The sequence below is a fragment of the Gobius niger genome, assembly GCF_951799975.1.
Source record: "Gobius niger genome assembly, chromosome: 8".
NCBI classification, from domain to species: Eukaryota; Metazoa; Chordata; class Actinopteri; order Gobiiformes; family Gobiidae; genus Gobius; species Gobius niger.
The window spans coordinates 1674117-1695677 of record NC_136859.1 but is presented as its reverse complement, the minus strand read 5'-3'; the positions used below and the strand labels follow the sequence as shown (position 1 = coordinate 1695677).

General features: G+C 44.8%; 2 protein-coding genes across 2 annotated transcripts; both read left to right on the top strand.

Moving 5' to 3' along the window:
- The first annotated feature begins 1400 nt into the window (after nt 1-1400).
- LOC306966779 (NLR family CARD domain-containing protein 3-like) lies at nt 1401-9387 on the top strand. Its single transcript, XM_079561596.1, has 14 exons — nt 1401-1549; nt 1957-2097; nt 2967-3104; nt 3283-3423; nt 4078-4209; nt 4973-5029; nt 5401-5440; nt 5536-5728; nt 5865-6124; nt 6170-7767; nt 7836-8003; nt 8071-8238; nt 8311-8357; nt 8475-9387. The coding sequence occupies exons 1-14, from the start codon at nt 1419-1421 to the stop codon at nt 9044-9046; spliced, it is 3786 nt and encodes a 1261-aa protein (XP_079417722.1). The 5' UTR covers nt 1401-1418; the 3' UTR covers nt 9047-9387.
- Nucleotides 9388-13891: 4504 nt separating this feature from the next.
- On the top strand, nt 13892-20322 carry LOC306966778 (protein NLRC3-like; the record flags this gene model as incomplete). Its single annotated transcript, XM_079561595.1, has 7 exons — nt 13892-13902; nt 15047-15178; nt 16841-16981; nt 17292-17356; nt 17987-18232; nt 18326-19839; nt 19882-20322. 7 exons carry the CDS (start codon nt 13892-13894, stop codon nt 20320-20322), a joined length of 2550 nt encoding a protein of 849 aa, XP_079417721.1.
- Nucleotides 20323-21561: the final 1239 nt, after the last annotated feature.

Sequence of the window (21561 nt, the reverse complement as noted above, 5' to 3'; positions counted from 1 at the left end):
TTTCAATAACTTTTGTAGGTCTTAGCTTTCAAATCAGGCATTACACTGTTGCTCTTCGGTCAAGAAGCTTTTAGATTTGGGTAAAGCCGAACTGGAGAAAATGCACTCGGTTAATATGTCTTTGTGGAAGTGTCGCATTTACACTAATTTGGGCCAGGCTGGTCAGGGTCCAGGGCCGTTTTTCAGTCCCAGTCCGCCCCTGCTTATGCATCATGAGTTTAGTGATAGATTCTGATATTCAGATGAACTGTGTCTCTTCCCTGATTGGCCGTTATGAGCTGACTCTTCCTGTTTCACTTGAATGCGTACACAAATCCTGAGAGAAACCCAAAGTTAACTAAACCGACTTTGTAGTACAACTTGCTCCATGTCAGGGTTTGTCAACCTGGGTTAGATAAACTGATCTAGGCTAAGTTCAATCAGCTTTGTAGTATCTGTAAACAGGTCCAACAGGTGAGAGAGTGAAAGCTTTGTAATAGCTGTGTAGTACTTGTGTTTTATCCATTGTTGTTCTGCTGTTAAGTAGCTGCTGTGCTACAGGGGGCGCTGTGGGCAATGGGGAAGTTGTGCTCTGAGAGAAGGAGAGGACAGACTCTTGATAGAAGGTTCTCGGCTCTTTAAATTCTGTTTACAGCAAGGACTGTACTTTGGCAGCTTGAAGTTTCACGTCGGCTGGTTTTTGCATTATAGTTTGTAGAGATAACGTTGACGCAGTGAGTTTTCCTCATGATTCCTCTGTTTCCTGCTGTTATATTATTTTATTACTTGTTCCCAAATGAAATTATGGTTTTAAGCCCTATTCACACGCCAATAGAATACCTGGAGATTTCGGACATCTGTGATTTTTACTTTTTACAGATGTCCTATAATTCTAATACCATACGAATATGGCATTTAGTCTGTGTTTAGTCCGGATTCAGAACTAGAGCAGTTTGGTTTTAGGACTAGACCTGGTTTGATCTCTCATAGGTCTTGTTTGAACATGCCCTTTTGTGGTCACAGGTTGTTACGAATAGCTTAGTCCTGGTGTAGTTCAATGTTAGTCCAGGGTAAATGCTGGTTTAGTCCTGTTTGTGTCCTCGTTTGGACCGAGCCTTACAGGAAGTATAAAGTACAAGGAAATGCAGTTGATTGTAATTGGTGCAGGTGACCAGCAGAGGGAGACACAGACAGTACCATGATCCAGATTCCCTGAAAAACAGGGTTTTGTACAAGTTATGAGAATTTAGATTGTTATCATTGTCTTTCAAAAAGGAAAAGATATATTGTTAAAATAAATGTTGGAATGAGTTCAGAGTTGGAAAAGCACTCTCTAGCCTGAAACTGTTGGGCCATAGTTTCTAATTTAGGATTAAAATGACTTATTACATCTCTGAATGTTCTGCTCAAATAGACTTCTGAGTCCAGGCACCAACACCATGGACCCACGTGGACCTGGCCCCAGGTCTAAACCCAGACCTAAACCTGCTCCCAGCTCTGTGTCTCTGAAAAGTGACCGCTCTAAAGGAAACCCCCCTGTCTTTAGAGAACCTCCTCCTGAAGACCAGAGGTAAAATACGTAGATATAGAGAAACTAATTGTTTGGCTTGTTTCTGTTATTGGACAATAAGTCTACTTTATTTATTTTAAGACTGACTGTTGTGTTACCTCAACTTAATTATCGCACTAGATTATGTGCCTTTCTGTATTTAGTAATTAATATGTTAGTTTGTGACCAGATAAAACTCATTAGTTAAGTTACATTACACAAAAAGAAGTAATAACTACAGAGAAAGAGATCATATTGTATATCATTCAACATTTAGAAACAACAGCACTATAAATAGGAGCAACATCCGGGAACTTTTGCTGAGCCACGCTTTATTTTTTAAGTGTTTCAAGCTGCAGGCTCAGTATAAACATGTACAAATATAGACCTATATTTCTAAATTATAAACCGACTGTTCTGATTAACAGCACCTACAACATGTACCAACCTGGACCTGGCCCTGGGTCTAAACCAAGACCTAAACCTGCTCCCAGCTCTATGTCTCTGAAAAGTGACCGCTCTATGGGCTGGGGTCCTAACTTTAGCGAACCTCCTCCTGACAACCAGAGGTAAAATACGTCAATATAATAGTGTGACGAAATAGTGAAGGGTTGTTTCTGTCATTGTACGATGTGTTTACTCGATGCTATGATTACATTCATTATGTCTTCTCGTTACAATGCACTTCTTACATGTTAATTATTTTATGTTTTTGCTTCTTTTAAAGTTCATTAATTGTACATAGATACCTTTTTGTGCTATTAGCCTACTTGTTTGCACATTGCCATGCTTTTGTGAGCTGTTGTAACTGGTGATTTTCTCCTTTGTGATCTACTGCCTTTATAGAAGAACCCTCTTCACCTTATTCCGGAAGTTTGTGTGGGCGCCGCCAATTGTGCCCGGCCTTTCACTCCTATTAGTTTACATAGGACTGGAGAAGTCAAGATAAAATTAGTTACTACAGAGAAACGGTGCAGTGTTGACTTGGTGAAAATGATCATTGGACATTTTACACAAATCAACATCAGAGTTTAGCATCGAGGCTTAATGAACGGCCTTCACGCTCTACCGGAAGTGTCAATACAAGGGAAGTGCCGATCCGTGGCAAGAAGAGGCAAAAGTGGGCGGGACGGAATAAGGTGAATAAGTGATCTCCTTTCCAAGATTGACCTGTCCTGGAGGTCAGCACGTCTAACTTCAATGTTAAGTTAGACGTCACATGTCACACATTAAAGTGAACTTAAAAACTACAGGGAATGAGGTCTCTTTAACCACTATAGGTAACAAGTGAGAAACACCATCACTGCTCAAAAGAATCTCAGTTCACTCGATCTTAGTTCAGTTTGTAAAGTGTTTCATGCTATCGGCACAGGGCAAACATGTACAAATATGGGGTTATGTTTTTAAATTGTAAACTGATTGTTCTGATTCTCAGCAGCTACAACATGTACCCACGTGGACCTGGCCCCGGGTCTAAACCAAGACCTAATCCTGCTCCCAGCTCTATGTCTCTGAAAAGTGACTGCTCCAAAGGCAACCCTCCTTACTTTAGAGAACCTCCTCCTGAAGACCAGAGGTAAGTCGCTTTAACCACTATAAGGAACAATTGAGAAACACCATCCCTGCTCAAAAGAATCTCAGTTCACTCGATCTTAGTTCAGTTTGTAAAGTGTTGCATGCTATCGGCACAGGGCAAACATGTACAAATATGGAGTTATGTTTCTAAATTGTAAACCGACTGTTCTGATTCTCAGCAGCTACAACATGTACCCGTGTGGACCTGGCCCTGGGTCTAAACCAAGACCTAAACCTGCTCCCAGCTCTATGTCTCTAAAAAGTGACTGCTCCAAAGAAAATCCTCCTGTCTTTAGAGAACTTCCTCCTGAAGACCAGAGGTAAGTCACATTGATAAGACATTGTTGGGCTGTTTCTGTTATTGGTTGATATGTTTACTTTATCACTCCTCTATAATCATGCTCTCTCACCTTGATTGTTTATAATGGTCAGGTGCTCCAAAGAAACGTACATGAGCTTTACCAGTTTCACTCCTCTCACTGATCCTGGCCTGTTGCACATTGTTTATGATTTGGGGGAGACATTTAAAACCTTTATAGTGCGTCTTAGTGTCAACAACCCTGTGTACCCTCTTTCTTATCAATCCATTGATCTGTGCTGCGAGAGAATTAGAGAATTGGTTCCACCATAAGTTTTGTATAATCATGATCTTATTGTGTTTTCTAATAAATGGGTTTTTATCAGAGCCAAACTGTAGAATAACTACAGCTCGGCTGTCAATAGAATCCCTTTAATGAAGCATGTCCATCAACGAGGAATGAAAGGTGATTTCAAATGCTTTAAAAGGGCCTATTTACAGTTATTAAAACCTTCCTATATAGTCTCTGATATTGTTCCAGTAACAACAGCTTAAGTATATGACTAGCTCAGCATCAAAGCCCCTCATTCAGCTGCTGTAAAGTTCACTTCTGAAGAGCAGAGCCAATCAGTCAACAACACAGTCTGTTCTGCTCAAAGTGACTTTTGATTCCCAGAACCTACAAAATGGACCCACATGGACCTGGATCTAAATCCAGACCTAAACCTGCTCCCAGCGGTGACTCTCTGAAAAGTGACCGCTCCAAAAGCTTGATTATGCACTTCAAAGGAGCTCCTGATGATCAGAGGTGAGTCACATAGATGAGATAGACTAAAATGGATAGGACTGGTTGTATCATTGGATGATCCAGTAGATATATGATTGCCTCCTCAATCACTGTGTTACAGTATCTCACCTTGATTATTGACCCCTCTTTGGTTTGTAGTCTGCAGTGAACTGGGCATTTACACTGAAAGAAACAAGTTAAACTCAATGAGCAGACTGTGAGTTTGTCAGAACAACCACAGTCCAACCTCTCACTTTGTACAAGAGCTGTCGCTCTATTTTACCTCAGGGCTCAAGCAAGAACACCAGGTGACATCATCCTCACCCCTTTCTTATAGAGCGCAATTTATCACCGACTTCATCCCACAACAAGAAACATACATAAAAATAATAATGAGGTCAGCGAACTCAAACCACACATTTAGGGCTTGTTTCACTGTTCCAGGTTTTAAACTGTGAGAAGTTCAAACGTTTCGTAGATCCGGCCCCACAAACCAAACATATATTTATAAAGTTACACACACTTCAGTTTTTTAAAATATGATAGTTTAATATTGCTTTGATCTGTGCGTTTCGTCACACCTTCACATGCTTTGATTGCACTTCGCCACTTACTCAGACAATAGATTGATTGTGGAAAGTATTTCATGCATCAGTGGAAACTAATCAAATGCAGCGTGAAGCACTTCACAAAGAGAAAAATCTGTTTAGTAAAACATGACCTTCTGTTCAAATGGACTCTTCTTCTCGTTCTATATGGACCCACCTTCTCCCAACTCCGAAAGTGATCACTCCAAAGACTGGTATCCTGACTTTAGAGAGCCTCTTCCTGAAGACCAGAGGTAAGACCTGGTTTAGTCCTGGTTCAAAGTCAGACCTGGTTTAGTCCTGGTTCAGAGTCAGACCTGGTTTAGTCCTGGTTCAGAATCAGACCTGGTTTAGTCCGGATTCAGAGTCAGACCTGGTTTAGTCCGGATTCAGAATCAGACCTGGTTTAGTCCTGGTTCAGAGTCAGACCTGGTTTAGTCCTGGTTCAGAATCAGACCTGGTTTAGTCCGGATTCAGAGTCAGACCTGGTTTAGTCCTGGTGTGAGCTGTAGATAGTGAGTCCTCAGGAGGTCTGTGGAGGACTTTCTTGTGAGTCTAAATGAGTCCAAAGGCGGCTGCAGTGGTCTCTGCTCAGTCTCTTATGTTCCTGTTTGTTGGTTCACAGGGAGCCAGGCCCAAAGGAGCAGCTGGACGCCATATTCACAGTGAGTATCCCACGACTGCAGCATGTGGGGGGTTCTCTGTGGGGCTCCTCGGGTCCTCTCTTTGACTGAAACTCTTTAAATCTGATTCTATTCAGCGTCTGGAGGAGGACATCCTGACGTTTGTCAAAGAGCAGCTGCAGAGGCTCCACAGGCTCCTGGTCTCAGAGTACCCAGAGAGTAGCTCAGAGAGTGAGGAGGAGCAGAGCAGCAGAGAGGCTGTGCTGAACATCACCCAGGACTTCCTGAGGAGGATGAAGCAGGAGCAGCTGGCCGAGTGTCTGAGCTCCAGTAAGAACTCTTCCACATCTACATAACTTTAATAAGTTATATTTGGTGTTACTGCCCAGTGAAGAGTTTAATCACAGATGAGAAAGTGGATCCACTGAAGGAGCTTGAGTTCACTGTTGTCTCTGTCTTTATTCAGGGAGTCCTGTTGGAGTTTGCAGAGACAAACTGAAGAGTCATCTGCAGCAGAGGTTCAGCCGTGTGTTTGAGGGCGTGGCAACAGCAGGAAACTCCGCCCCCCTGAACCAGATCTACACAGAGCTCTACATCACAGAGGGAGGGGCCTCAGAGGTCAACCAGGAACATGAGGTCAGACACATCGAGACGGCGTCCAGGAAACCAGCTGCTACAGAGACCAGCATCACATGTGAAGACCTGTTTAAAGGCCCCGCCCACAGACAGCAGCTAATCAGAGCAGAGCAGACAGAGGAGGGACCAATCAGAGCAGAGCTGACAGAGGAGGGACCAATCAGAGCGGAGCTGACAGTGGAGGGACCAATCAGGACGGTGCTGACGAAGGGCGTGGCCGGCGTGGGGAAAACAGTGCTGACTCAGAAGTTGAGTCTGGACTGGGCTGAAGGCAGAGCCCACCAGGACGTCCAGCTGCTGTTCCCCTTCACTTTCAGAGAGCTCAATGTGCTCAGAGACACAGAGTACAGCCTGCTGGAGCTGCTGCACCACTTCTTCAGTCAAACCAAAGGTCTCTGCAGCTTTCAGCAGCTCCAGGTGCTCTTCATCTTTGACGGTCTGGACGAGTGCAGACTTCCTCTGGACTTCAGTCGGACCCGGGTCCTGACAGAGCCCACAGAGAGCGCCTCAGTAGAGGAGCTGCTGGTGAACCTCATCAGGGGGAGCCTGCTTCCCACCGCTCGCATCTGGATAACCACACGCCCCGCGGCGGCCAATCAGATCCCTGGATGGTGCGTCTCCATGGTGACAGAGGTGCGAGGGTTCACCGACCCACAGAAGGAGCAGTACTTCAGGAAGAGGTTCACAGACGAGCAGCAGGCCACAGCCGTCATCTCCCACATCAAGAGCATCCGCAGCCTGTACATCATGGGCCACATCCCAATCTTCTGCTGGATCCTCTCCACAGTCCTGCTCCATCTGATGGAGACCAGAGAGAGAGGAGAGCTGCCCCGCACCCTCACCCAGATGTACATCCACTTCCTGGTGGTCCAGGCCAAAGTCAAGAACATCAAGTATCATGAGGGATCTGGGACAGATCCACACTGGACTCCAGAGACCTGGGAGATGGTGCGGTCTCTGGGAAAACTGGCCTTTGAGCAGCTGCAGAAAGGAAACCTGATCTTCTACGAGAGTGACCTGAGCGAGTGTGGGCTGGACGCTGCAGCCGCCTCAGTGTACTCCGGAGTCTTCACACAGGTCTTTAGAGAGGAGCCAGGCCTGTACCAGGACAAGGTCTACTGCTTCATCCATCTGACTGTGCAGGAGTTTCTGGCTGCTCTTCACGTCCACCAGACCTTCTTCAGCTGTGGGGAGAACCTGCTGTCCACACCACACTCCACTGAGAGCCCTGACCCCGAGGAGAACCTGCTGTCCACACCACACTCCTCTGAGAGCCCTGAGGCCTTCTACCGCTCTGCTGTGGACCAGGCCTTAAAGAGTCCAAATGGACACCTGGACCTGTTCCTGCGCTTCCTCCTGGGGCTGTCTCTGCCGACCAATCAGAGCCTGCTGCCAGATCAGCTGACTCACACAGGAATTGACCCGACCAATCAGAAGACAGTAAAGTACATCAAACAGAAGCTGGATGAAGAGGGTCTGTCTGCAGAGAGGAGCCTGAACCTGCTCCACTGTCTGAACGAACTGAACGACCGCAGTCTGATGGACCACATACAGAGGATCATGAGAAAAGGAAGTCTCTCCTTGTTAAGTTCTCCTGCTCATTGGTCTGCTGTGTCCTTCTTCTTACTGTCTTCAGACTCAGACTTGGAGGAGTTTGACCTCAGGAAATACTGTTCCTCAGAGACAGCTCTCCTGAAGCTGCTGCCGGTCGTCAAAGTCTCCACCAAAGCCATGTGAGTCCAGACTGTATTTAAACACTTGTGTCTTGGCTCTCGTCTCTAATCGTCCTCTCTGTCCTCAGTCTGAGCGGCTGTGGCCTGTCTCCTCTCAGCTGTGATCGTCTGGCCTCAGTCCTCAGCTCCTCCAGTCTGACTCACCTGGATCTCAGTAACAACGACCTCCAGGACTCAGGAGTGGAGCTGCTGTGTTCTGGACTGAAGAGCGCCCCCTGCAGACTGCACACCCTCAGGTGAGACGCTCCCATGATGCACTCTGTCTCTGTGTCCACATTAGAGGCTAATGCTGTGTGTCTTTAGTCTGTCTGGATGTCTGGTCTCAAAGAGGGGCGGGGCTTCTCTGGCCTCAGCTCTAAGCTCCGCCCCCTCCCACCTGAGGGCGTTAGACCTGCGCTACAACCATCCAGGACCCTCGGCCGAGCTCCTGACCGCTCTACGGGCCCCTCAGGGGCCCCTGCACTCTCTCAGGTGAGTCTGGTTCTGGGCCAGCTCTGGTCTGGTCTGGTCTACTTTACAGTAAACTGGACTTGTGTGTTTCAGTCTGGATCCTGCTGGAGAACAGTGGATGGTCCCAGGTCTGAGGAAATGTGAGTTTGTGACAATGTTTGTACTTATTGCAGCTTTTTTTGTAAAGAAAAACAATCAACAAATAACTCCTGAGACTCACAGGAAGTGATGTCATGATGTTGTGTTTTTTTCCTCAGATTCTTCTGAGTTTTCTCTGGATCCAAACACAGCTCAGAGGAACCTTCTTCTGTCTGAGGACAAACAGACTGTGACCAGAGTGGGAAAGGAGCAGCAGTATCCACAGCATGAGGACAGGTTCATCTCCCCTCAGGTCCTGAGCTCCACTGGCCTCAGTGGGCGCTGTTACTGGGAGGTTCAGTGGAGCGGGGGGTGGATTGATATAGCAGTGAGTTACAGAGGAATCCGACGGCGAGGACAGGAAGAGGAGAGTAAGTTTGGAAACAATGATCAGACCTGGAGTCTGAGGATCCACCGTGGAGGTTACTCTGTCTGTCACAACAACACGCAAACACCCCTGGCTTCGTCATCCTCCTCTCTCCCTGACTCAGGTGTAGTGGGCGTGTTCCTGGACTCTGAGGCTGGAGCTCTGTCCTTCTATGAGGTCCGCTCTGGTGGAGAACCGTACCACATTTACACCTTCACCTCCTCCTTCACTGAGCCTCTGTTTCCTGGGTTTGGGCTGTGGGCTGAAGGTGACTTAGTGTCTGTGGTGGATCTGACGATAGCGCCCCCTGGTGGACCTCGTTGACTAGACTCTTTAAGTAAATAATTATGAACTGAAGGGATGAGCGAGACAAGATCCAAGCTGTAAAATAATACCTCTGCATTTCATAGTTTCCATTTCAGTCAAAGAACAACAAACCAATTAAATTAACCATTGTGGGAACAAGTCTGGTCCTTTGTACATTTGCTAAAGGGTCCATGAAGCCGTGCAATATGAATGATAATTCTACTGTAGCACTTTTTATTTTCTACATGTATTACAGATTCTGGCAACTAAATTTGCATCATCACTTCTTTCTGGGTCCCCGAGGCGAGTCGCAAAACCAGGGGGGACAGAGTGTTCTCCGTTAAGCTGTGAAACGCTCTGGCCCCCACAGTAAGACCCACTTTTATTCTCTGGCTTTTAACACTGCGTGAGTTGTGTGGTACTCTTTTATTTGGGGCGACGGCAGCGCAGTTGGTAGAGCGGGACGTCTCGGGATTGGAAGGCCGCGGGTTCGAATCCCAGCTCCCGCAAAATGCACACTGTCGTTGTGTCCTTGGGGCTTTTGTGTCCTTGGGGCTTGATAAAGGTAGAAAGCGCTTTATAAGTTGAGTCCATTTGCCATTTTATTTCACTGTTGTTATTTTTTACTCATGTTGTTTCTAATCATATATTGTTTATTGATGTATTTTTACTTGTGTTTGCTCTCATTGTACTGAGCAACTTTGAGATATTTTTGTAAAGCACTTTGGAGCTGTCATGTTGTTTAAATGCACAATAGAAATAAAGTAGATTGGATTGCATCGTGTCTTTGGGCAACACACTTCACCCTCTTTGCCTGTGAGTGTGCTTTTGGTAACATTATTTAACCTGGTGAAAGATTTGAGTAGACGGCGCAGTAAAACTGAAATCCACACAAACATCAACATAGAACAAATGTGTGGATCGACATGAAGAGACGAGAGAGAAGTAGCTCATGTGAAAACAAGTGTCAATGAACTATGACCCCAGCCCAGGGACAACACCCCCCTCCGCCAGACCCAGGACCCCTCTCCGTCTTGAGGAAGACACAAACAAGCCCGACACATTTGAAAAGACGTCTCATTTATGTACCATCTTAATGAGCCCATGTTAATAATGAACTTATGTTACAGAAGTTTATTTATTTAAGTTATGGAAAAGCCAAAGCATGAATTAACCTCCTGATGTTTGAGGAAGCACGATGTAACATCTTAGAGCTGTACTCACCGCCTGGCAAACTCTGACCGGTCGTTATCACCGCAAGGTTTCCCCAGACAGAGCCAGCCAGGTCTGAAGGTCTGAAGGTCTGAATGTCTGAAGGTCTGAAGGTCTGAAGGTCTGAATGTCTGAAGGTCTGAGCTGTGGAGCCTTCTCTGTGGACCTTCATTCTGCTACTGCTTTACTGTCCCCTGGAGGAAATAAGGAAAAGGTGAATACACTGGAGGTACTTTATTTACAGGTAGTAGGTACAAATAGGTTGTGCTGCTGCATTAATAGTATTTTGTTTTATTTTGTTTTAATACTTTTCAAAATTATTGTAGGAACATGACAAAGTTTTCCTGATTGAAAGCAGAAACTTACGTGAAGTACTTCTTGCAACAATGCCAACTGCTGTAGCACATTTTCAATAGAGTTCGGGAAATTCCAAAGTTACCATGGAGATCCGCCATCTTTGCAGCTGTTAGCATACATTTCCATTGACTAACATTAGCTAAAAAAGTGGAGAAAATAGCCGTGAAACAACACTGTTAGCTGCTGAGTTACTGCTGGTAAATACATCTAACACACTGTGGTGTCCAAGTGTTTTAATGTGAACAGTAACTCCAGTATTTTAACTTAAAATCTCCATTAGTTTACAATTGCTGCTGATCCCATAATGCTTAGCGATATGACGTCACATTCACGAACTCTATACAAACATCCCGAAACATAACATAACTTCAGTTCTGACTGACTGACGCAATTAACGTTCTCCAGAACTTTACAAGAAGTCGTTTAGTCCTGACTGTGCAGTACAAACATGAGAGCGGATATTTTCACACACCTGTTTGAGACTGAAGTAAAGGTGGATTCTTTGTTCACTATTTGCTCCAAAACAGCTCCTTTTGAACAAAATAAAACAAAGAAAATCAGCGAAAACGGCCGATAAAAACGGATGCAAATTTAAGCTAACTTTAATAACTGAAAGACGTTAGCTAGTTTTGTTTAATGAAATTATCGAATTAAATCTTAGAAATCGGCACAATTTTCTTGTTTAACGCGTTAGGAATCTCGCTCCCACTCGAGCTCGAGCCCGGCTGTGTCAGGGCGATAGAGCTACAATGTCACTACACTGAGGGGTTTGTTTTAATTTGTTTAGATAAAAAAAGAAATATGAGTAAGCATAATTTATATTTGATTATTCCGTTATACTGAAGTTACACAAGTCAGACGTATTGTTTTTGGAAAAGTTATCAAATAACTTTTCTGGGTTTATACAGCAAGTCAAAGTTAATGCTTTTTAATCCCCAAATACTATATTTTAATGCCACAAAAAATTCAAAATAAAGAAGATTTGCAAACATTTCATCAAACAGAGGAAAGAGAACTGAAAAAAAAAAAACGGGAAACTTTACGAAATGTGGTCAATTTCAGCCAAACCTGCAACTGAATGTTTTACACCATCATTTTGGAATTTTTTATTAATTTAGATAGTGAATATTGTTCAGCGAGGTCATAATATTCCAATATATGTAAATTAAATGGCAGTTTGAATCGAATTTACAGCTTTCTGATGACATTTCAGGCCTTGATTTTGGCAAAAATGGATGCTCAGAGTAAACCCTGATTTAATGCCTCAAAAGGTACATTAAACCTTTTTCATCTCATAAAGATGTCTTGTTTTTTGTATAAGTGACCATGCAAATACCACCTGTTCACCTGGTGAGTCTTCTTGATGTGTTTGGTTCATGTTTTTGATAGAGTTGGATCATGTATCAGAAATCATGGAAATCTGACAATGTAGTGTCACATTCAAAATGATAATATTTTTAGGCTTGGTTAATGGTTAATATCTCTGTAATTCCTGAACCTATATCAACATGAAAAACTGGCACAAACTTCATCTTCTCTATCTGTACAAATGACTATGGTTAAATTATTTTCTCATCAAAGTGTCAAGTGGCATCAAAACATTAGCATCATTTTAAAGAACTTTAAGCCAAAAAATTTATACGGCAGGATTTGACCTAATCTCTCACATAATGATCAATTGGCCATTTGTTTATTTCCTGTCTCAAGATTTCTTTCTCCTAAAGAGTTGTATTGGCACCTGCCCTTCACCTCATCGCACTCATGGACTCTGTCTGATGGAAGTATGGCTGTCATTTCCATCATCGGCCCCTCTGAATATTGTCACAAAGTCCCTCACTCACACAAAAGACATAAGTGGAAGAGCATGTGAAATGCAAACCATGGACCTTTGGATTTGCTCTAAAATAGATAATAAAAAATAAAAAAAAGTGTCCAGTTCTCACCAATGCAATGTTTGTGCTCCATTAGAACCTCCTAAAAATGTCTTTCTTTATCATTTATTTTATTTCTTGCTTTAGCAGGAGAGCAGATATCCCCTTTAATGTGAAAATCAATAAAGAAAAAAACTCAGATTCAGGACTGGAGCAGTTTGGGTCAAGGCCTGGAATAGACTCAGTTAGTCTCACTTAGGTCCTGTTTGAACGTGGTTTTACTAATAGTTTAATCCTGGTCTAGGTCAGTTTTAAACCTGGGTAAATCCTGGTTTACTACTGATTTAGAGCTGGTTTATTCCGTGTTTACAGTTTTGATTTAGCTGGCTTTGACCTAAACGTAACTACCCACTACCCACCTCATGTTCACTGACAATTCGATGTTTTAACCATTACCTACTTAGCATTAGCTTTGTTAGAAGAAGCACTAACACCACATACTTTCACATACCTGTTTGAGATGGAAATGCAAGAGGTTTCTCTGTTCACTCTTTGCTCCAAAACAAAGAAAATCAGCAAAAACGGCAGAAAAATCGACCGCAAATCTAGGCTAACTGTAATCACTGAAAGATGTAGTTTTCTTTCCTAAAATGATCGGATTAAATAATAGGAATCTGCGCAAATGTTCTCCAAGAATTAAAATCTGTACTGAGATATCTGTACACTTTTACAAACGGGGCCTTTACATTCAACATGGTTAATTTTTAAAGAAAATGGTTTTATATCGTCCCTGTTTCTTCGCGCTCCCACTTCAGCTCGTGCCCCGCTGCCTCAGGGAGCTGCATAAACTACGTCTGTTTTATCATTTTGATTCATTTAGATTAAAGGCTCAGAACCTGCTTTTTCTAGTAGGTCCCTCAGTATATCGTTAAAGTAGAGATTTGTGAAAAAGACTGAATAGTTGAGAATTTAAATTCACTAGCTCCCTTTTTCACTCTTTATAGGTGGTATAGAGGAGTTACATTTAATTGAATCTTTTGGATAATGTAGAATTGGTGTGGGCTATTTCCTTTGGTGCAAGTTGAAATAGGAGACTAAAACAATCAAATTCACACCGTTATTGTTTTACAAAAAATCCAAATAACATTAAACCGTGCTAGAAACATAATCTGCAAACAACTTTATTAACTGTGGGGTAAATTTGAGCAGTGGAATGGCCAGTAGCCTATGAGTTTGCTGAAGTCTTAAAGTCTTAAATGACGGCCCACAGACAAAGCTGAGAGTAGATCTTCCCTTTCATCTTCCCAGCTGAACTAACAGACCCAGAGTGTGGCGCCCTCTGCTGGAGCTCAGAGCCACGACACCTCAGTCACAGAGGAGACAGAGGGAGGGGCCAGAGCGGTTACATGACTCCAGGTGAACCATGTCCGACAGGTGAGAGAAGGAAAGGATTCAGAGACGATACTGACACAGTGAGTTTTCTCATGATTCCTCTGTTTCCTACTGTCATATTATTTCAGCTAACTGTGTTCGAGTGAACTGATGGTTTAGTCTGTGTTTAGTCCAGAGTCAGGACTGGAGCAGGCCTGGATTTGATCTGGGCTCACTTAGGTAATAATTAAACTTGACGACGCCTTGACTGATAGTTTAGTAGAGGAAGGTTCAGTCTTGGTTTAGTCCAATTTTAAACCTGGTTTTCAGACTGTTTGTGTCCAGGTTCAGACCTAATTAAATTCTGGTTTAGTATTGGTTTGAAAGAAAGAAAGAAAGAAAGAAAGAAAGAAAGAAAGAAAGAAAGAAAGAAAGAAAGAAAGAAAGAAAGAAAGAAAGAAAGAAAGAAAGAAAGAAAGAAAGAAAGAAAGAAAGAAAGAAGAGATGATCAAAAGTCGAAGTCACTGTATGTTCTGTTCTTGACAACAAGCATATACAAGCTATGCAAAGCATCAGAAATAAATCGTTACATAGCAGATTGTGTAATTAGTTCCCACTATTAAAGCAGTGGCAAGTACCCACAGAATGACCAATGGTAGAAATAGGATATATATACAATTATATTTACAATTATTATATCAAGTGATCGACGAAAGTATATCCACAAAACATTTTATGACTGCTGTCTCAAAGACAGTGCTATCTCACATTTCTGATATCAAAGTTCAAAGTCTGCTTCAACAACAATCCTATCACATGCACAGAATGTACAGAATATGATTTACATTACTGCCAAATGTGTACAACTGGTTAATCCTCCACACCCACAACCATTTGACAAAAATCAATATCTCAATATCTTTGGGGACTTTCTCGATAACAATGATGAAGCATTATTTTTGCCAACATCAGAAATATGTAAAAATGTGATGCAAACAACAACATTTACATGGCTTAATTGTCCTGAACAGGAGACAAAAGGGCAGAAAAAACTTTACACATTTGATCCCCATTTATGTATTACCCATGTTAAGCATCTCTGTGTGTTCAAAACAGTGCTGTACAAGTGTGATGTACGATGATGATGATTGTTGTTGTTGTTGTTGTTGTTGTTGTTGTTAAATGTAAAAGGACTCTTGATTCCCAGCAACTACAACGTCATGGACCCATCTGGACCACTCCGCAAGTCTAGACGCAAACGTAAACCTGCTCTGAAAAGTGACCCATCTAAAGGCTTGATTCCTCCTGGTTTAAAAGAACCTCCACCTGATGACGAGAGGTAAGTCATATTGATAAAATGATTAACAAAATGTGAAGAACTGTCCTTGTCTGAAGACATAGTTTTATGACTGCCTCTTCAGCAAGAGCTGACTCAATGGCTACGTTTACATGCTGACCAAAAACAGTATCATGATCGGAGTTCTCAGATCTTTGAGGTTCTAATCCTGTGCTGTCTCCACTGGGCCACCAGGTTGATGCCACATGGAGCATTTTGACTCCAATATGTCCAAACATGAAGGTGCAATCAGCTCCACCTTGGCTGCAGGTGGATAAACTTCAGTTGCTTTAAACATCCAAATCTGCACTGGCACTGCACTGGTTCACTTATTACTAATATTCACGAAATCCTGTCCTTTAGTTCACCACATCTGCATTAGTCTGTTTTTTCACAGCAGACCTTTATGCTAATGAGCCATGTGGCTCAAGTTCCGGTCTTGTAAAATGTAAATAAAAGTTCATAATGTTTAAAGTTCATAGATTTCCCATAAAAACAACTTTCAGATGCTCCGCCTCCTCTCACTCGCCTGGTTCCGCTGTGTGATCCTACCGCACTCTGTCCGAGTTGCGTTTCTCTGCTCCTCGATCTTTATTTAGTGATAAAGGCTTTATCTGACAAATAAACGATGCGTGTGTATTTAGATCGTTTTTTCCCCTCGTGATGAAAAGGCATTTGTGTGAGGCATTGGTGCTTTCGCTGCTTAGCAAACTTTAGGAATTATAGTTTTGTTGAACCGAAGCCGAAGCCAAAGCTCAATGTCAATGTGTGGAATAAACAGACATTAATCCTTTTGTGTGTTCTCTTCGGATTCTCACTTATGGCTCTATTTAATTAGATTTATGTGGAGTCAAAGCCCAAAGACGAGAGGGGAAGGGCACATAAATCTGTTTTGTCTGTTTGTTTGTATACTTTATTGTCCCTGTAGGGAAATTTGTCCTCTGCATTTGACCCATCCATCAATGCCACTGGGGCGACCCGTAAGGGGCAGTGAGCGATTGCCCAGTGATTCTTATTCTCCAGAGTCTCTTTGGTTAAAACTGATTTAAAATGTAAATTAAAGTTTAATTGTGAAGTAAAAAAATAATTGTTTAAGCAGAAAAAAAAAAAAAAAAACTGTATACAACATTTATATTGAATGAAACGTCACGCAGCAAAACCATTCATACTCGTGCGGAGATCGGCCAAATTCGGAAACTTAAAGTCCTTATAAGCGACAAGGTAGCACAGCAGTTGCCACTCATACTTCACAGCTTGAAGGTCCCGGGTTTGTTTCCCACCTACGGTGTGGAGTTTGCATGTTCTCCCTGTGTCTGCGTAGGTTTCCTCCAGGTACTCAGTTTTCCCCTCCCCTAAAAACATGTAAATAGGTGAATCCTCCAGCCAGGTGTTTCTGACCATCAGCCTGGCGATGGGTCCCTGACCGTGGAAAAGGATGGGTCAAATGCACAGGACAAATTTGCAGCTCTCACAAGCTCACTGATTGGCCGCCAGGTGCATTGAACGGAGATGGGAGGAGTTGACGGACGACCATAAACCAGGCTTTAGAGGCAATTACAGATGGCACAAAGCCTGAGCTCTTCAGAAAGACTTGTTTGTTCAGTGAAATTAGGTTTGAAATTAAAAAAACTGTCTGTTGTAATGGACACTTACTCTGATTCCCAGGTCCTACAACATAGACTCAACTGGAATTAGCCCCTTGTCTGAGCCCGGACCTAAACCTGCTCCCAGCTCTGCGTCTCTGAAAAGTGACTTCTCCAAAGATTATCCCCCAGACTTCAGAGAACCTCATCCTGAAGACCAGAGGTAAGACCTGCTTAAACCAGACAACTTCAGAGGTTTGAACCTGGTTCAGTACTGGTCCAAGGTCAGACCTGGTTTAGTCGTGGTGTGAGTTGTAGATGGCGAGAAAGTTCTTGGCCTCCGTATCTGTACTTTGCATGAGTGGAAAAAAAGTAAATAAAGTATTTCATGCATCAGTGGAAACTGATCAAAGTGCAGCGTGAAGCACTTCACAAAGAGAAACATCTGCTGTCTAAATCAGTCCAAAAGCGGCTGCAGTGGTCTGTGCTCAGAGCAGTGGAAGTCTCTAATGTTTCTGTTTGATGGTTCACAGGGAGCCAGGCCCAAAGGAGCAGCTGGACGCCATATTCACGGTGAGTAGACCAGCAGCAGCATGTGGTGGGTTCTCTGTGGGGCTCCTCAGGTCCTCTCTTTGAGCAACCTTTAGATATGATTCTATTCCAGCGTCTGAAGGTGGACATCCAGAAGTTTGTTGAAGAGCAGCTGCAGAAGCTCCACAGGCTCCTGGTCTCAGAGTACCCAGAGAGTAGCTCAGAGAGTAAGGAGGAGCAGAGCAGCAGCGAGGCTGTGCTGAACATCACCCTGGACTTCCTGAAGAGGATGAAGCAGGAGCAGCTGGCCGAGCGTCTGAGCTCCAGTAAGAACTCTTCCACATCTACATCTTTTAACCCAACCTGAACCGAGCACATTTTCTCCAGTTCAGTTTTACCAAAATCTAAAAGGTTACAGCCTATAGGCCAGTGTAACGCCTCATTTTAAAGCTAAGACGTACAAAACTCATGTAAACTCATTGTCATCACTTTTTTGAAAATTTGTTTCCATTGCTTTTTTGCCACATTTTTGTCACTCTTTTGAAACTTTTTTTTAAGAAGCTTTAAGATTTGGGTAATGCCAAGCTGGAGAAAACGTGCTCGGTTCAGGTAGGGGTTAAGAGGTTAATAACTTATATTTGGTGTCCAGTGTCCAGTGAAGAGTTTACCATTGTCTCTGTCCACTGTCTTCATTCAGGGAATTCAGTTAGAGTTTGCAGAGATAAACTGAAGAGTCATCTGCAGCAGAGGTTCAGCTGTGTGTTTGAGGGCGTGGCAACAGCAGGAAACTCCGCCCCCCTGCACCAGATCTACACAGAGCTCTACATTACAGAGGGAGGGGCCTCAGAGGTCAACCAGGAACATGAGGTCAGACACATCGAGACGGCGTCCAGGAAACCAGCTGCTACAGAGACCAGCATCACATGTGAAAACCTGTTTAAAGGCCCCGCCCACAGACAGCAGCCAATCAGAGCAGAGCTGACAGAGGAGGAACCAATCAGAGCAGAGATGACAGAGGAGGAACCAATCAGAGCAGAGCTGACAGAGGAGGGACCAATCAAAGCGGAAACTACAAAAAGAAAGAGGCCAATGAGAACAGAGCTTACAAAACTAAAGAAACTAAAGAGAATAGACCAGAGAATGGAACCAATCAGGACGGTGCTGACGAAGGGCGTGGCCGGCGTGGGGAAAACAGTGCTGACTCAGAAGTTGAGTCTGGACTGGGCTGAAGGCAGATCCCACCAGGACGTCCAGCTGCTGTTCCCCTTCACTTTCAGAGAGCTCAATGTGCTCAGAGACACAGAGTACAGCCTGGTGGAGCTGCTGCACCACTTCTTCAGTCAAACCAAAGATCTCTGCAGCTTTCAGCAGCTCCAGGTGCTCTTCATCTTTGACGGTCTGGACGAGTGCAGACTTCCTCTGGACTTCAGTCGGACCCGGGTCCTGACGGAGCCCACAGAGAGCGCCTCAGTGGAGGAGCTGCTGGTGAACCTCATCAGGGGGAACCTGCTTCCCTCCGCTCGCCTCTGGATAACCACACGCCCTGCGGCGGCCAATCAGATCCCTGCTGAGTGCGTCTCCATGGTGACAGAGGTGCGAGGGTTCAGCGACCAACAGAAGGAGCAGTACTTCAGGAAGAGGTTCACAGACGAGCAGCAGGCCACAGCCGTCATCTCCCACATCAAGAGCATCCGCAGCCTGTACATCATGGGCCACATCCCAGTCTTCTGCTGGATCCTCTCCACAGTCCTGCTCCATCTGATGGAGACCAGAGAGAGAGGAGAGCTGCCCCGCACCCTCACCCAGATGTACATCCACCTCCTGGTGGTCCAGGCCAAAGTCAAGAACATCAAGTATCATGAGGGATCTGGGACAGACCTTCACTGGACTCCAGAGACCTGGGAGATGGTGCGGTCTCTGGGAAAACTGGCCTTTGAGCAGCTGCAGAAAGGAAACCTGATCTTCTACGAGAGTGACCTGAGCGAGTGTGGGCTGGACGCTGCAGCCGCCTCAGTGTACTCCGGAGTCTTCACACAGGTGTTTAGAGAGGAGCCAGGCCTGTACCAGGACAAGGTCTACTGCTTCATCCATCTGAGTGTGCAGGAGTTTTTGGCTGCTCTTCACGTCCATCAGACCTTCTTCAACACTGGGGTGAACCTGCTGTCCACACCTCACTCCTCAGAGAGCTCTGACCCCAAGGAGAACCTACTGTCCACACCACACTCTTCTGAGAGCCCTGACCCCGAGAAGAACCCGCAGTCCAAATCACACTCCTCTGAGAGCACTGACCCCAAGGAGAACCTACTGTCCAAATCACACTCCTCTGAGAGCACTGACCCTGTGAAGAACCCGCACTCCAAATCACACTCCTCTGAGAGCTCTGACCCCAAGGAGAACCTACTGTCCACACCACACTCTTCTGAGAGCCCTGACCCCGAGAAGAACCCGCAGTCCAAATCACACTCCTCTGAGAGCACTGACCCCAAGGAGAACCTACTGTCCAAATCACACTCCTCTGAGAGCTCTGACCCCAAGGAGAACCTGCTGTCCTCACCACACTCCTCTGAGAGCCCTGAGGCCTTCTACCGCTCTGCTGTGGACCAGGCCTTACAGAGTCCAAACGGACACCTGGACCTGTTCCTGCGCTTCCTCCTCGGGCTGTCTCTGCCGACCAATCAGAGCCTGCTGCGAGGTCAGCTGACTCACACAGGTAGTGACTCAACCAATCAGGAGACAGCAAAGTACATCAAAGAGAACCTGAATGAAGAGGGTCTGTCTGCAGAGAGGAGCCTGAACATGCTCCACTGTCTGAACGAACTGAACGATCGCAGTCTGATGGAGGACATACAGAGGATCATGAGAAAAGGACATTTCTCTTTGTTAAGTTCTCCTGCTGAGTGGTCTGCTCTGTCCTTCCTCTTACTGTCCTCAGACTCAGACCTGGAGGAGTTTGACCTCAGGAAATACCAGGCCTCAGAGACAGTTCTCCTGAAGCTGCTGCCGCTCGTCAAAATCTCCACCAAAGCCATGTGAGTCCAGACTGCATTTGGAATCAAATATTTTATGAATTCTCATTTTGGATACAGACCGGATTGTGCAGTATCACCGGGAAATGTAAAGGGGTTACAGGGTAGGCGTATATAAGCTTTCTGCCTTCAGGCTACTACTTTTTTGAGCTTCTATAACTGACTAATGTGAATGTGATTCCTCTGTAACACTTGTGTCTTGGCTCTCGTCTCTAATCGTCCTCTCTGTCCTCAGTCTGAGCGGCTGTGGCCTGTCTCCTCTCAGCTGTGCTCGTCTGGCCTCAGTCCTCAGCTCCTCCAGTCTGACTCACCTGGATCTCAGTAACAACGACCTCCAGGACTCAGGAGTGGAGCTGCTGTGTTCTGGACTGAAGAGCGCCCCCTGCAGACTGCACACCCTCAGGTGAGACGCTCCCATGATGCACTCTGTCTCTGTGTCCACATTAGAGGCTAATGCTGTGTGTCTTTAGTCTGTCTGGATGTCTGGTCTCAGAGAGGGGCGGGGCTTCTCTGGCCTCAGCTCTAAGCTCCGCCCCCTCCCACCTGAGAGAGTTAGACCTGCGCTACAACAATCCAGGACCCTCCACCGAGCTCCTGACCGCTCTACGGGCCCCTCAGGGGTCCCTGCACTCTCTCAGGTGAGCCCCCCCTGGACTCTCTCGGGTGAATCCGACTCCCCCCCCAACCCCTTCCCACAGTAAATACCCTCCCCGGCCTACAGTAAATTACACGTGTGTTTCAGGCTGGATCCCGCTGGAGAACAGTGGATGGTCTCAGGTCTGAGGAAATGTGAGTCTGTGTTTCATTCATTTCATGTTACAAATCTGTGAAGAAATAGTCATTGCATTTACATTTACAAAATGGGGGGCATATTTATTCTCAAACTTATTACATCTGTTTTATTTAAAGAGAAACAAACAGGAAAGAACTGTGTCCTCAGATTCACAAGAACAGGAAGTGATGTCATGAGTTGTGTTTGTTTCCTCAGATTCCTGTGAGTTTTCTCTGGATCCAAACACAGCTCAGAGGAACCTCTGTCTGTCTGAGGACAAACGGACTGTGACCGTAGTAGAAAAGGAGCAGTATCCACATCATGAAGACAGGTTCATGGACCAGCCTCAGGTCCTGAGCTCCACTGGCCTCAGGAAACGCTGTTACTGGGAGGTGCAGTGGAGTGGGAGGTGGGTTGATATTGCAGTGAGTTACAGAGGAATCAGACTGAGAGGACACAGAGAGGAGAGTGAGT

Excerpts from the sequence above, each read along its gene's own strand:
- LOC306966779 (XM_079561596.1), top strand. The coding sequence starts at position 1,419 with ATGGACCCACGTGGACCTGGCCCCAGGTCTAAACCCAGACCTAAACCT. Across the intron at positions 8,004-8,070 it reads TGCAGACTGCACACCCTCAG|TCTGTCTGGATGTCTGGTCT; the intron begins GTGAGACGCTCC and ends GTGTGTCTTTAG. Across the intron at positions 8,358-8,474 it reads GGTCCCAGGTCTGAGGAAAT|ATTCTTCTGAGTTTTCTCTG; the intron begins GTGAGTTTGTGA and ends TTTTTTCCTCAG.